At 37.4% G+C, this 14,264-nt stretch overlaps 1 protein-coding gene across 1 annotated transcript; it reads left to right on the plus strand.

Annotated features, from left to right (window-relative positions):
• The first annotated feature begins 8,600 nt into the window (after positions 1 to 8,600).
• Positions 8,601 to 11,258, plus strand: LOC131328579 (F-box/kelch-repeat protein At3g06240-like). The gene is made up of 5 exons (XM_058361509.1): positions 8,601 to 9,369; positions 10,034 to 10,260; positions 10,638 to 10,733; positions 10,840 to 11,036; positions 11,189 to 11,258. Exons 1-5 carry the CDS (start codon positions 8,601 to 8,603, stop codon positions 11,256 to 11,258), a joined length of 1,359 nt encoding a protein of 452 aa, XP_058217492.1.
• Positions 11,259 to 14,264: the final 3,006 nt, after the last annotated feature.

Here is a 14,264-nt window from a genome sequence, read left to right on the forward strand (position 1 = left end):
AAAATACATCATTGTGGCCAACACACGTGCCACTTATCATCACATCCTTTAATTATTTAGCCATAACTACTGGAATCTTTCACATATAATAACCACCTTCCTTAACCTTGAATACCTGAAAAGGTTTTATGAATTCAGTAAGTTACGATATACTAAGGCTACATAATGAACATGGGATTAAGTAGGATAAAAACATTGCATTATAATCCATCAGCTTGCAAAATCATAAGAGAGAGAACAATCATATTCAAGTTGCAATCACCACAAGTGAGACAAGGATAGATATATCAATTATCATCATAATCATCATATTATCATATTGACCATCATTTTAACCATCATAGGCGGTAATCCGGTAGCTCGGGGAGCGACCCCAGCAAAACAATGGCATTGATATCAATCCAGTGGATACCCGGCCGTATCATTTCCACAATCCATAGGCGCCAATTCAAACATAGCTCGTCAGAGCTCTTCGCCTAGATATTACACCAATATCCTTTAAACTTTCTTTTAAGAAAATAAATCCCATGTCTTTTTATAAAAATCTTTTTCTTTTCACAATTATACTTATATAATTTATTTTTATTCAACATAAGATTTAATAAAACAATCACAAAACAAGTTTTGGAAAAACAATATGTGGCCAGAGTATATTTGTAACTCACCTTTTTGCCTCCGTAATTTACCGTATCGTATTAGGACCTAATCCTTTTTCTCCTCCCTTGTTCTTTTTGTTTTTTACTTTCTCCTTCTTTCTTTCTCTCTTTTCTTTCTTTCTTTTGTTGGTGCCGTGTGTGTGATGTGTGTGCTTGTGTTTGTTGTGCATGAAGGGGAGGGGGCCTATTTATACTTGTAACCACAAGACCTAGAATATTCTAACATATCTAGCCATATCTTATCATATCTAGCCATATCTTATATTATCTAACAAAATCTAGAATTATCTAACAAAATCTAGAGAAAATCTTATATAATCTAAGACAAATCCAAGTATATCTATTAAGATTTAAGGATATCTAAAGTATCCCTACAATACCTAGGAATATCAAGATGAAATCTAGCATTATCTTTCATAAGATCCAACCATATCTTCTAGAATTATCTCCCATAGAATCCATTGGAATCTAGAATTATCCTAGAGTATCTAATATAATCTAGCAAATCTTATCTAATCTTATCCAAAATCTTATCTAATCTTATCCAAATCTTTCAATATCTAGTAATGTCTAAAAAAAATCCAACTATATCTATTGAGTATCTTATCCGATTCTTTCCAGATTATTTCTTACGCCTTGTGAGATGTCACACCCTTGATTTTCAACATAAATATACAAGATTTCTATAAATTCCTCGCCATAATCCGAACGATAACCAAAATAATGTAGAATTCCCAAAATATTACACCTTTGGCTCCGAGGCCCAAATTAATGCAAGTTCTGAATATTCAAGAGGTAGGGATTACAATATTCCATAGTCAAAAGATTTACAATTAAAGTTACAAATACATCTTCAAAAGAGATTTACAAAGATGCCTAAATAACTCATCAATCCTTAGCTTTCAAAAAATAGTTCCACCTCCAAGCATTTCAACCATGCACGCTATTGCCCTACGTTAGTACCTGAAAATGATAATAGGCTTGAGCTACACTAGCCCAGTAGGAAATTCTACGCTAACATTATATGCAAGAGAGATGCAAGGATGATCACAAGGCAAGAACGGAAAGAGACCCAACAATAGGCAATAACCAAGGTTCAACAATCCAACATACTCGATACGAAATCTGGTAAACACCTCAGCCTTCAATCATCTCAACTTCCCATGTGTCCAATATCACTTCGCGTTATGTGTCATGAGCCGAAGCTCCTGCTGGGCTAATTATGGGACCCCGATATCCCCTGCCAAGCGCCCACCTCAAAGGTTGGGCCTTGAGTTTTCAATATGAGCATCAGCTCCTGCCGGGCTAATTATGGGACCCCGATTGTAGAGACTCGTATTTTTTTAGACCGTATTTTTCTTTTGCAATCGTATGACTTGTCGAGATAGACGGTATGGATTTACGGTGTGGCGTGTTCGTGAAAGGATATAATGGTAATTATGTAAGAGGTGCACGTGTGTGTGTGGCGCGAGAAGCGGGGGATTCCTCCCCCACCTTTATCTTTTTCCCAGGGAGAATAATTCTCCCATTTCTCTCCCTCACTCTTCGGCTCATTGTCTCTCTCTCCTCTCCTCCGAAACTTTCTCTCCTCTCTTCTCTCTTCGATTTCATCCACCTAGGGTGAGATTCCGAACAAGGCCCGAGTATTAAAGTTGTTCTACGGAGCGCGGGCTTTCCGAATATCCAAGAAAAATTACAATCGGGCCACGTGAGAACTCGGTTGACTTGGTCAAAGGGTTGAGTTTTGCTCAAAATCCATGAGGTAGGGATTTCTTACCCCTCTATGTGTTTATGAGGTGATTATGTGCTTGGATCGTGCCTTGATTCATTGTTATTGTTGGGATTTTGTCTTTTGAAGTCTGAAAATTCGCTGAAAAACTCCGGGGTATTGATACCCCAAAACGGGGTATTGATACCCCAGCCTTTTCTGGACAGCAGCCGTCCAGGTATCAATACCTCATATTGGGGTATTGATACCCCCCTGTTTTTCTGGACAGTTTTGACATGTCTTGCTCTTCTCATGCTCGTTTGAACCCCGATCACTTTTAGCACTCTTTAGAACACTTTTGAATCGCTTCTAAACTTGATTGTTCGTACCTCGAAAGATTTGTTGACCAATCGATCTCCTTGAGCTCTCGTCATAACCTAGAAAAGTGTAGAATTAAATGGTTAGGATATTCTTTCATTATTTTACACTTTTGGTTGATTGAAGTAGATGTTGTGGTATGTCTTAATGATCGATATAGACTTGTTAAGCGTTATAACATGACGTGATGATTGGTGAGTAGAGAAACGTACAATGGAAGCATTATTGAGTATCTTTGGCCGTAAAGTATGTCATAGGGTTCATAGTTGGTCGATGGGATTTTGCCTAATGGTCCAGAAGAGAATAGGGTAACTCGTATCCTCGTACTTCGTTTAGATGGATCATCCTAGGTTCATTTGGTATTCGTTCCATAGATTCTCGTTTAGAACCTAGCGGGCGGTGTGTCGGGAGTCGTTGTGGGATTGGTACGTGACGTAGGGCGTCGTGATAGACTTTGAGAGATAACGTGACCAAATGAGTTTAATGATGTACAAAAGGACATGTTTGTGAGTTTAAAATGCATTGAATGACGACGAATGAAAGAATGTGGCCTTGGGAAGTGTTGCCTTATTGTTTTCGGATTGTTAATGCTTATACGTTTGTGTGAGTTGTGAATTTGAATTGAGGGTCCTGCAACGCAAGGTGTGGTAATGCGGAGACTCTAGAGGGCCCGCAATGCAAGGTGTGGTAATGCGGAAACCCAGGTGGAAAGAATTCACTGTAACGCAAGGGGTGGTAATACGGTTGAATGTCTCGCATGATGAAGGAAGTTATAATTGGTTATAGAAGTTTGTGTTGTGTTTGTTGCTTGAGATGGTAACTGTCGAACAAAGGAATAAATGATCGATTTTTATAAATGTGTTTTGAAAGGAAAGGAATTTAGTTTTGGAAAAAGGATTTCTATGAAAAATCCTCCGGTATTCCTAAGCGAATCAACGGTTCCGGTATTTGGGCACAAATCAACGGATTCTGGTATTCAAGCGAATCAACGGAGCTTGACCCGTGAAGGTCGAGAGTTTTCTCAAAGTTATTTTGGCAGCAAAAAGGAAACGTTTTCCTTCTATAGAAGAGGCTTGATGGTAAAAGGTAAGAAATGAGAAAAATAAAGGTGGCAGTCATTCGAGAAATCTTAAAATGATTTGAGAAAACGGTATTGGGTTGATTAGATTGATTTTGTGCTTAAAGCTGCTCCTAGTTGTTGTACGAATGGCAAGGGATATCCATAAGACGTATTGAATTCCTTAGTCGTTGTTTGTTGGTTTATTGTGCCTTTTGTATCTTCGATCGTCCATTGGAAATCATTCATTCTTGTGGCATGTTTTATCGCATTTACATATAGCTTGCGTATAGATTTCTCTACTGGGCACGTGTATGCTCAAACCCTATCATTTTCAGGTACAAAAATAAGGAAGTTGGCATGGCGTGCATATCGTGCTTATTGATCATGTCTTTCAAAGGTATAAAAGAGGCAATTATTTGCATTTGATTCGAAAGGAGTATTTTTGGAAAGACATTTGTTAGAACTGTAATATTATTTTCTTCGGACATTGGTATTTCGATAACTTGGGGCCTCGAGCCAGGGATGTACTCATTGAATTTTATTTGAGAACAGTGAACAGAAAGGTCTTTTGGGGTATTATTTGTATTACAGTGAGGACTTTATTTATTAAAAGTGTTTATTATTTATGTCGAAAATCGAGGGCGTGACACCGATATCCCCTACCAGGCACCCACCCGTCGATGGGCCCCAAATGTTCTCGTTGTGTCGAGAAGTGTCCAAGAATTTCGTACTCACATAACGTGTCATTTCAATTCAATCAAAGTCCATATGGAAATGAACGTCAAATTATACTAAACAAGGGGGCAAGGGATGCAATGGACACACAATGAACTCAACTGATATGATTAACAATGTTATGGAGTGATTTGGTGGTGTTTAGAACAAGTTAGAAGTGATTGGGAGTCAAACAATGGAGTTTGAAACAAGAAACAAAATTTGGCCTAAGGCTATGTTGTATTGATACTGAGAATTTCAGTATCTATACAACTGTGGCTAAAAACATTCCAGAGAATACTGTATCGATACTGATTAAACAGTAGCTAAAAACGTTCTAGGGATTCCTGTATCGATACTGAATATGTCAGTATCGATACAGATGGGAATTCGTCCAGATTTTCTGCAGATTTCGACGATTACAACAACAACAACAACAACAACCATTAAGAACACAATTCAAGGCTAGAAAACACTTCCATTACATATATTGAGAGGTAGAATCCCTACCTCGAGGCTGAAGAACAAAACCCACAAATTTCAAGCCCTAGCTTTCCGAAAACTTCGATTTCAACCGGAATATACCACTCCAAGCCCCAACCGATGAAGAGCAAGCCCAAAACCTTGAGTAGAAGGTGAAATGGAGGTTGATTGGTATGGGTTTTGAGTGAATGAGAGGAATATTGTGTGAAGGCAAGAGGGAGAGAGAGAGACGCCGGTGAGAGAGAGAGGAGAAAATAATTCTCTACTCTCTCACCCTCCTATATATACTCACCCAAAAATATATCACACTTTACACCCTTTTCATAAATGATTCTATCACTTTAACCCCAAATCACATAAACACACCACATTTCCTATTTTCCTCAATTATAAACATTAAAATTAATTAAATTAAATACGGGTCCCTACATTGCGAGAGCACGTACCGCATTGTTGTTAACAAGGTTGGGAAATACTTGTAGAATTTAATAAAAATTGCCACCTAAAAAAAAACCCTAATCTTTAATAAACCCTGAATCATGATCGATATACTCCTTAAATCCTAACGGTAAGCGGCATTGAAAGTTAGCTCCTTATTTGTTTTTGTTTTTTTGTTTTTTTGTTTTTAATTCTTTTTAATGTTTAATTTGTTTATAAAAGTTGGGGTGTTACATGACCATTGTGGATTTCAACATTGTTAAACTTAGCAACCTCTTAAATGAATAATCAAAAAGCTGATATGTTAACTTTTGGCTATCTATTTTTAACTATACCACTATGGATGGCCTAAGGTGCTGAGCTTCGGCTTTTTTTAGATAGGCTTCGTTCCAATGAGTGTTCTAAATTGGTTTCTAGCCAATCTTAAGTTTAGGTCTTGAATTGGGCAAAAGATTGCTCTTTGAGCATAATGCTGTTTTCTTGCTCCTATTAGTCTTGTAATATTTTCAAAACCCAAGACAAATAATCTTCAATCCTTCATCCATTCTTGTTATTGAGCCCGTATCTCGTTGGATATAGCTCGGAGAGGAGTATTCTCGGAGGATTTCGAATTTCAAGGCTAGGGCTCGATCAAATCCCGTTGGGTTTCGTTCTCCAAGGCGAGGTAGGGAATTCTTACTCTCTCTACATGTTTATGAGTTAATTGTGTGCCAAATTTGTGCTTTAGTTGGTTGAAATCGAAGTCATACTTTATCTTCATTTTCTGCAAATCGTCCACTGTCATGCAGTGGTATCAATACCTACTTTTTGAGGTATCAATACCTTGATCTCGGATTATCTCTGGATTGGTTTGGTACCAATACCTACTTTTTGAGGTATTGGTGAGGTATTGGTACCAATGACTAAGAAAACTATTTTTGAACTCTATTGATCATTCATCGATTGTATTGGCTTCCGATCACCTCTAACACTCCCCAATCATATTCTAGTTATTCTCAAAACTGTGTTGCTCGTGTTCCAACGACTCGTTGTTCGTCCCTACTCTTTTGGACCTCGTTATAATAAGTATAAGCGTAAAACTAAATGAATATGATACTTGTTTCCTTTGTTTATGCATTTGGGTTATTATGTGAGCATTGTGGCATATTTTATGAAGGATATGGACTTGACATGGATTATGCTATACGGTTTTGAGGCTTGTAGAATGAAAAATTGTGTTTTAGAACACTAGAACGATACGAAGAAAGCCACGGAACCACTATGAGGTGGGATACCGGAAATGGGACGCACGGGGTCTCAAATGCCCAGAAGTGCACAAGAAAGCCACGGATCCACCGAACGGTGCGATGCCGGAATAAATTCGGGATGCACGGGGTCCCATTTGCCCGGAAAAGAAATCGAGAACATTCGACATAATGAAAGCGAAGAACTTAGAGAGTGTTAAGCTTCATGTATGAAAACGGTGTCAGTTATCAAGTCATACATCCTTACTTCGGTTCATGTGAGAGTCTTATTGTTGTTATTATTCTTTCCGGTGCATAAACCATCTCATATGCATATAGTTTGAGCAAAGATTTTTCTACTGGGTTAGTGTAGCTCAACCTATTATTATTTTCAGGTACCTCTCTCGGGCATTGATATGGAGTGCGTGCTGTGCATTTGACCATACTTTTGAAAGCTAACACCGAGGAATTACCATGGCATCTTTTGTAAAATCCTTTTGAAGATGTAATCGTAATTTCAATTATATTCTTTTGCCTTACTCTCTTTGGATTATTGTTTAAGAATTTGGGGCCGGAGTGCCATTAATGTAAACTTTTAGAACTTGATTTTTCTCTTGGATGGATTATGGAAAGTATTTGGGGGTATTACGCCATATTGTTGCGAAGTATTTTTATTGGAAATATTATTATTATTATGTTGAAAATTCGGGGCGTGACACCGATGGTTGGAAGCAACGAAATCTTTGTAGCACCTGGTATACATAATCACGTTCTGGATAAAGCTGATCGTACATCACGCAATTTTGTTCAATCTCTTACAAGTTTGAACCAATGGTCATAATTAATTTTTTTTGAACCAACGGGCAATTCAGACAGTTTTAGACAGTTTGCAAATTTGAACCAATGGTCATAATTAAATTTTTTTGAACCAACAGGCAACTTTGAATCAATGCTTTTTTTTTTTTTTAACTTTTTAGACAGTTTATATATTTCAAAATATAGTTAAAAAATTAAGTATTCCAAATTTCAATCCGTTTGAATCGGTGGAAAGATTTTATTTTTTTGATCATTTTATCTTAAATGGTCGTAATTAAATTTTGACTATATGGCTCTCGTTGATTATCCCTAAGAGATATTTGATTCTACAAGTCCAAAAATTCATTATGACCATTGAAGATAAAATGATAAAAAAAAAACAAGATCTTTCTACTAATTCAACCGGATTGAAAATCGCAACACTAAAATAATTTTAAATAAATAAAAAAGAAAAAAAATTCAAAGCACGTATAAACATTAGTATTAATTAAATAAAAAAAAATAACAAAAAATAGGTTCGGATATTTTTTGGCCTTGGCCCATGGAGTAGTTTCGTAATAGGAGTGGACCCGTGTCGGGGGTCTGACACGGGGTGCGATTAGTAATCTACTTTCACCCTCAACCTCTCTCTCTCTCTAAAAACAAAGTCCGACCATCTTCCCGTGGATGTGGCGTTGGAAATTCTCAAAAGACTACCGGTGAAGTCCCTCCTACGGTTCAGGTGCGTGTGTAAAACATGGCTCTCTCTCATCGCAAGCCCCGATTTCATCACACTACACCTCAATCAAACCACATCTGATTCCAACAAAACTCAAACCCTAGTTAGGCATTACTCCGAGGCTCACGGGAAAGAGATGTACTCTCTGCACTTTGATAAGTTTATTCACTGAAAATCATGCCGCGGGAATCGAATCCCAGTTTTGGGATAAAACAAGGTTTTATTTCAGGAGAAACTTTTGGGTATACCGGGGATACCAAGCCCCATGGTATCTCCCTTCCGATTCGTTTCTCATTTTTCGGCTATTTTTCGATCACGTTTGAATAATCGATTTTGTTTATTTTGTAGAGTTCGGCGACAACTTTAATCATGCCAAAAATTGTGTTCATCGGACTTTATTTGATACATGATCAGCACACATGAAAATTGCAACGGTTTGGTGTGTTTGTCTGATGATTTGTTTGGGTACACCGATACTGTAATTCTGTGGAACCCGTCGATTAGGCAGGCCTTTACCCTTCCGGTTCCTCGCTTCACTTGCGATCCCCTTCACCGCCATATGTTTGCTATAGGGTTCGGGGTCGATCCCAATACTAACGATCATAAAGTTGTGAGGATGAATTATCTTCACGGCGGTGAAGGGTACATGGTTCCTCTTGAGGTTGAGGTTTTCTCGCTTTGCTCGGGTAGTTGGAGAGGCATTGAGACCAGCTCTCCATATTGTGTGCCTGAACGATTCTGGTCGCAGGCTTTGATCAATGGGGTGGTTCATTGGGTCGCATATCATTTGACTAAGAAGAATGGTTTTGTAGCTATTTGCAGTTTGGTTATGTCGTTCGATATGGGTAGTGAGGAATTCGGTGAATTGAATCTCCCAGGAAGTTTAGTCAATGAGTGTCCTGAGGAAATGTCTACTGCGGTATTTGGGGGATCGCTTACTATCGTCTGGCTTGATGGGTATGGATGTCGTTGTTCGGTTTGGGTGATGAATGAATATGGCGTTGCGGAGTCTTGGACTAATCAGTTCAATATTGGAGGATTAGGCTTGGCACTGGGTCTTAGGAGAAATGGTGAAATACTATTGGCGACCACAAGAGGAGAGCTAGTCTCGCACAACTATGGGACCAGAAGACATTGGAATATTGGAAAGTGTGGTTCTAAGAGCATCCACAGTGGTATAATCAAAACTAAAATGTTGCTAAAATTAGTAATATTTGTTCAAAAAAGAGCTCACAATGGAATAATCAAATTTAACAACCTTTTAGCAACCCGTCAAATTTTGGCTATTGAATAATCAAAACTAGCAACTTTTTGCCAATAATCAAATTTAGTTGTCTCTATATTTTCTTAATCAAGTACACCATCATTACACAAAAACATTCTCTCTCTTCCATTTTCAACATATTTCTAAGAAAAATACTTTTAAAAACAAGTTTTTGTTTTTTTGCAAAAACTGTTTTTTTTATTAAAACTTTTTTTTCAAAAACTATTCTTTAAAAAAAAAAGCTTTTTTTTCAAAAGCTGTTTTTTTTTTAACTTTTTCCCGAAAACTATTTTTTTTAAATCAAAGTTTTCAAAAAACTATTTTCTCTTTTTCTAATAACTTATTTTTATTAGTTTAAAACCTATTTTAAAAAAATTGTTTTCTATGTTCACAATTTTTAGATTTTTATAAATTGAAAATGTGATGTGGCAAGTTTTGGTTATTCAAATTTGATTGTACCATTGTGGACCTCTACATTGGTAACTTTAGAAATCTCTTAAATGCATAATCAAAAAAGATGATATGACAACTTTTGATTATTGATTTTTGGTTATTCCACTGTGGATGCTCTAAAGACTCGTTTCATGTGGATAGCTATACGGAGAGCCTCATTTTGCTGACAGAAGTTAACAAAGCACGAGAAAGGGGACCAAGAATGTTACGATCTGCATCTTGGTCGTCCGAAGAGGATTTGGGATGGAAGGACGACGCCGAGGACACTGCAGTTGAAAAGAATGAGGGTTGGATGCAGCCAGGGACCGTTCAGTTGCTTATAGCACTAACCTTGCTTTGTTGGCCAGCTGTATTTAGCACGCAATAGGAAAAAAGCACTGTTTAATATACGTTGCCAATTAAGTAGGCTTTTTCGCATTCCAAAGGGGAAAAAAATGTTCTTTATGGTTAGATGCCTCTTCCTTTTCTCTATACACAAAATGGAGATTCTCACTGCTTTCGTGTTTATTATTTTAGAGGTTATGCCATTCTTTGTTTTGCTTGTGTGATCATACATCAGTCAATGTATTGGTTGAGCTTGTCATTGAGAGGTAGCTCCACGGATTCTCACTCACTCTCTCTCTCTCTCTCTCTCTCTCTAGAATGACAGGTTACAAATGCATGTGTAGCTAAAAATGTTAGTGAGCAGCCTGAGTTCTGTTTGCAGTTTGCTGCTTGACACTTCAGTTTGTTCCCCCTTTGTCAGAAAACCTGTCTCGGCTGTGCTACCGGAGGCTCTGTCAGGACATCACAGCTGCAGTTATTTGTACAGAGCGTAGCTGCGTATGCGAACAATTAACCACCTCTATTCCCAGTGCTGTTTTCATATACTCCATGCATCTGTGTAATTTTTGTTTGAAATCAAAACTTCAAAGTTCTTTCTGGATAGGTAATGGAAGTTATAGCATCACATGGGAGTCCTGAAACCATGCTTTTACCCTTCCTCCTTGTCAAACACATTCTCTGTTTCCTTTTCTTTTTGGGCAACCAGGAACTTGTCCAAGGCAAGGTCACTTTGGATCCATCCATGTATGGCGGACTCCGAATACTTGCAACTACAGACAAGTTAGGACTTAGGAATATCAGGTAAGTGATGTAGTGAGCGGAAGTTGGACACTATACCTCAGGTTCATGATTGGTCCGACAACTTAAAAACACCGAGGGACCGAATGAGTTTAAGGTCGTCTGTGTTCTCGCATGTTACCGAGACCTGTAAAATAGTTCCAACGCGTTATTAGAAGGCTGCAATTGCGTTTGATTTTTTCCGAAAAGCTTGCTTCTGGGTTTACTCATGGATTATCTGCTTAAGTAAAACTTGATCTGAATATTTCTTTGGTGTTCTTTTGCTTTCCGAAATCCTATTATGTCAGTTTATTTTTGACATCTAGTACTGAGGATTGATCTACGATGTTTTCGTGAACTCTAGAAAGAGATATAGCCTGGATCGAGCTGCATGAGATCTTTAAATCAATGCCAGCTACTATACATGCTTTTTTGTTGTTCATTCAAAACGAACTTGATGGATTGCAGATAATTACCTCAGATTACGTTATTCTCTCTTGCTTGCCGGCCCCTTCGAATAACACTAGTACAGATTGATTCACTTGGTATGTCTTCGTACGTACTTCTGAGTGTTCAACTAAGTTTCGGCAATACAGGCATACGTATTCGCATATGTTGTGTGGAGGGAGGAGAAAAGACAGTTGCTAGTGTTAGCCCAAAGGTTTCTATGGAATACCTTATTGATTTTGATGATAACAAAACATATTTTATTGTAATTGACATATAATTAATAGTATGATATTTGCTATTGATATGTTTATTTTGTAGGGTTTGATTGAGGTACACAAAGAAAGATTCTACATCAAATTCCTATCTTCAATAGTCAAGATTTATTTTGGAAGGAAGAAGATTAAGGACAAATTTTCTTCTAACATAAATGGCTAGAGAATTCTCTCAATGGAAAGTATGTGGTTTGATTGATCAAGATACAAGGAAAATCGTTCCCTAGGTGGTGGAATCCGAATTTGAAAGCATGCAAGATTTTTACCAGTTGATTGAGTCAGCTCTAGAAGAATTGAGTCTGCTCATTTTCAGGATTTGAATACATGATTGAAGGCCACGAATTTTGGAAGTATTATTCATTGGGAAAAAAAAAGGAAATGCTGGAGATTATATCTATATATTGCATTTTGGAAGGAGCTTCATTCAAGTCCAATCAAAGAAGAAAATGGAAAGAGTTGGAAAGGCAAGATTTGTGCTACAAGATTATTCTCCAACGGTTATATTTTCAAGCATATAATGAAGAGAAGAGGCATGCACGAAAATAGAAAAAGAGATTGAAGAAAAGTGCTTATTGTAAAGAAGAAATTAATCGTGAGATAAACTGGTTTTATCCACACTTAGAGAGAGTGTTATTTGTGAGTTGATATTCATTGTAAAAGGGATTGTACACCCCTATTCATACTCTTGTGAGAGTTAATCTTTTTGTGAGTGGTTTTGGAGAGAAAATCACTTGAGAGTTAGGTGTTACTAGCACCGGAGTCAAAACTAGTTGGGTTAGGTGTGACTAACACCGGAGTCAAAATCAGTCGGAGCGATTGGAGATAGATTGCTCGTTGTAAAGGTTGTCTACCACCCGTGAAGCTAGAAGATTGTAACTATTGGAGATAGTGCAGCAAATCTCAAGTTGGACACTTGGGGAGTGGACTAGGCCGTGAAGTTGCGGACCGAACCACTATAAATCCTTGCGTTCGATTCTCTCTTCCCTACTCTCTTTACTTTCCGTTTTTCATATCAATAATATTGCATGAGTAGAATAGTATATCATTGAAATTGCATTTGTAGTGGAATAGATTGCAATTAGTTTTTTAAAATTGAGCGTTAAATTTGAGATACCCAATTCACCCCGCCCCTCTTGGGTTGCTATTTGGACCAACAGCTAGTTTCCCTATGCCAGTCCAGGAGGGCAAAACAGAAACCAAAAGCAGAGAATTGATCATCATGACATCTTTTTTTGCCAGCTAGTTTCCCATGCTAGTTTCTTCCTATTTGTTTTCACTTTCCCAGTATATGCTGAAAATATACACAAACCTCAATAATATATGCTTCAAAATGTTCAATCCACATCACTGCATCAAGTTCATGAAGTCCAATTCACGTATTTCAAACGCTGGCAATTGCGGCATTTCTGAGCTCTCGATTGACCAAGCATATTCCACCTATATATGATCCTCGGTTGGGGGTGTAGTTCTACGCCGGCATAAAAAAACTACGGACCTTGGACGAATCACAAAGATCTTCCCTTACAGTGACCATGAGAGGATTGCAGAACAAGTGAACCGTGTCGTGGAAGAATCTTGTCGCACGAGATCCAACAAAGCCATTCTTAAGATGAAGCCGTATTAGGAGCTGCCATAGTAGGAGATTTTGGAGCATGTACAAAGGGCCAATTTGGATTAGTATTCTTGCAGAACACCACTGGGATTCATAACCAAAGGAGACATAGATCACCTTAGCTGAGAAGTTATATGTTGCCACTTTTCTTCCAAGGTCCAAATTCCTGCCATTCTAGCAGCTTTAGACCCTGTTCTGCTAAGATTCTTATTTTTAAGTACGTATTTTACTATTTTACGAGACCGGTCTTTCTCTCATAATACATCACATTTAATTCAAAAAACAACTACTTATTTAATTATTTTAGTTAGTGAAACACTAAGTTGCTCAATCCAAGTTGATTTTTCACATGCCGTCATCTGAATCTAGAGTGCTAGAGGGGTTAAATGAACCAAATTATTTAAGCTTGGTCATGATTACCAACGTACTCAACTCCTTAAAAATGCATTGGAGATTGATTGTTAGCTAAAGATAGCTTGGGCACATAAGTTTTAAACTCATGCATAAGCTATACGGTATTCGATCGGTTCGATAAAATTATACAGTTTAAAACAAGACAACAAAAGTAACATATAAAATCTAAAGTTTTGTAACTAAAACAATGAACCAATTTAGGCCAAGTATCCCTTATACATTCGTAGAATTAATTGCAAAATTATATTCAAATCTTATGATTAAGATTGTTTTTAATTAGACACATTGGTACTATTTTTAGTAGATAGTAGCATATCCTACCGATGTTCCAACCATTTAAAAATGTCCAAAATAAAAAGTTCAAAATGTGCTTCAGTGAATCATTTTAAGACAAACCCAAACTCGAAAATATATATTTTTCACTCAATTTTTTTTTTTTGAAAATGACTCTTTAAATTCAATAAATAGATGACGTACTTCAGCCATAAAATAAGTACCTGTAGT

Source organism: Rhododendron vialii, chromosome 6a (genome assembly GCF_030253575.1).
Source record: "Rhododendron vialii isolate Sample 1 chromosome 6a, ASM3025357v1".
Classification (NCBI taxonomy): domain Eukaryota; kingdom Viridiplantae; phylum Streptophyta; class Magnoliopsida; order Ericales; family Ericaceae; genus Rhododendron; species Rhododendron vialii.

Excerpts from the sequence above, each read along its gene's own strand:
- LOC131328579 (XM_058361509.1), top strand. The coding sequence starts at position 8,601 with ATGATCAGCACACATGAAAATTGCAACGGTTTGGTGTGTTTGTCTGAT. Across the intron at positions 10,261-10,637 it reads CCTTGCTTTGTTGGCCAGCT|TTTGTTCCCCCTTTGTCAGA; the intron begins GTATTTAGCACG and ends TTGACACTTCAG. Across the intron at positions 11,037-11,188 it reads TTAGGACTTAGGAATATCAG|AAGGCTGCAATTGCGTTTGA; the intron begins GTAAGTGATGTA and ends ACGCGTTATTAG.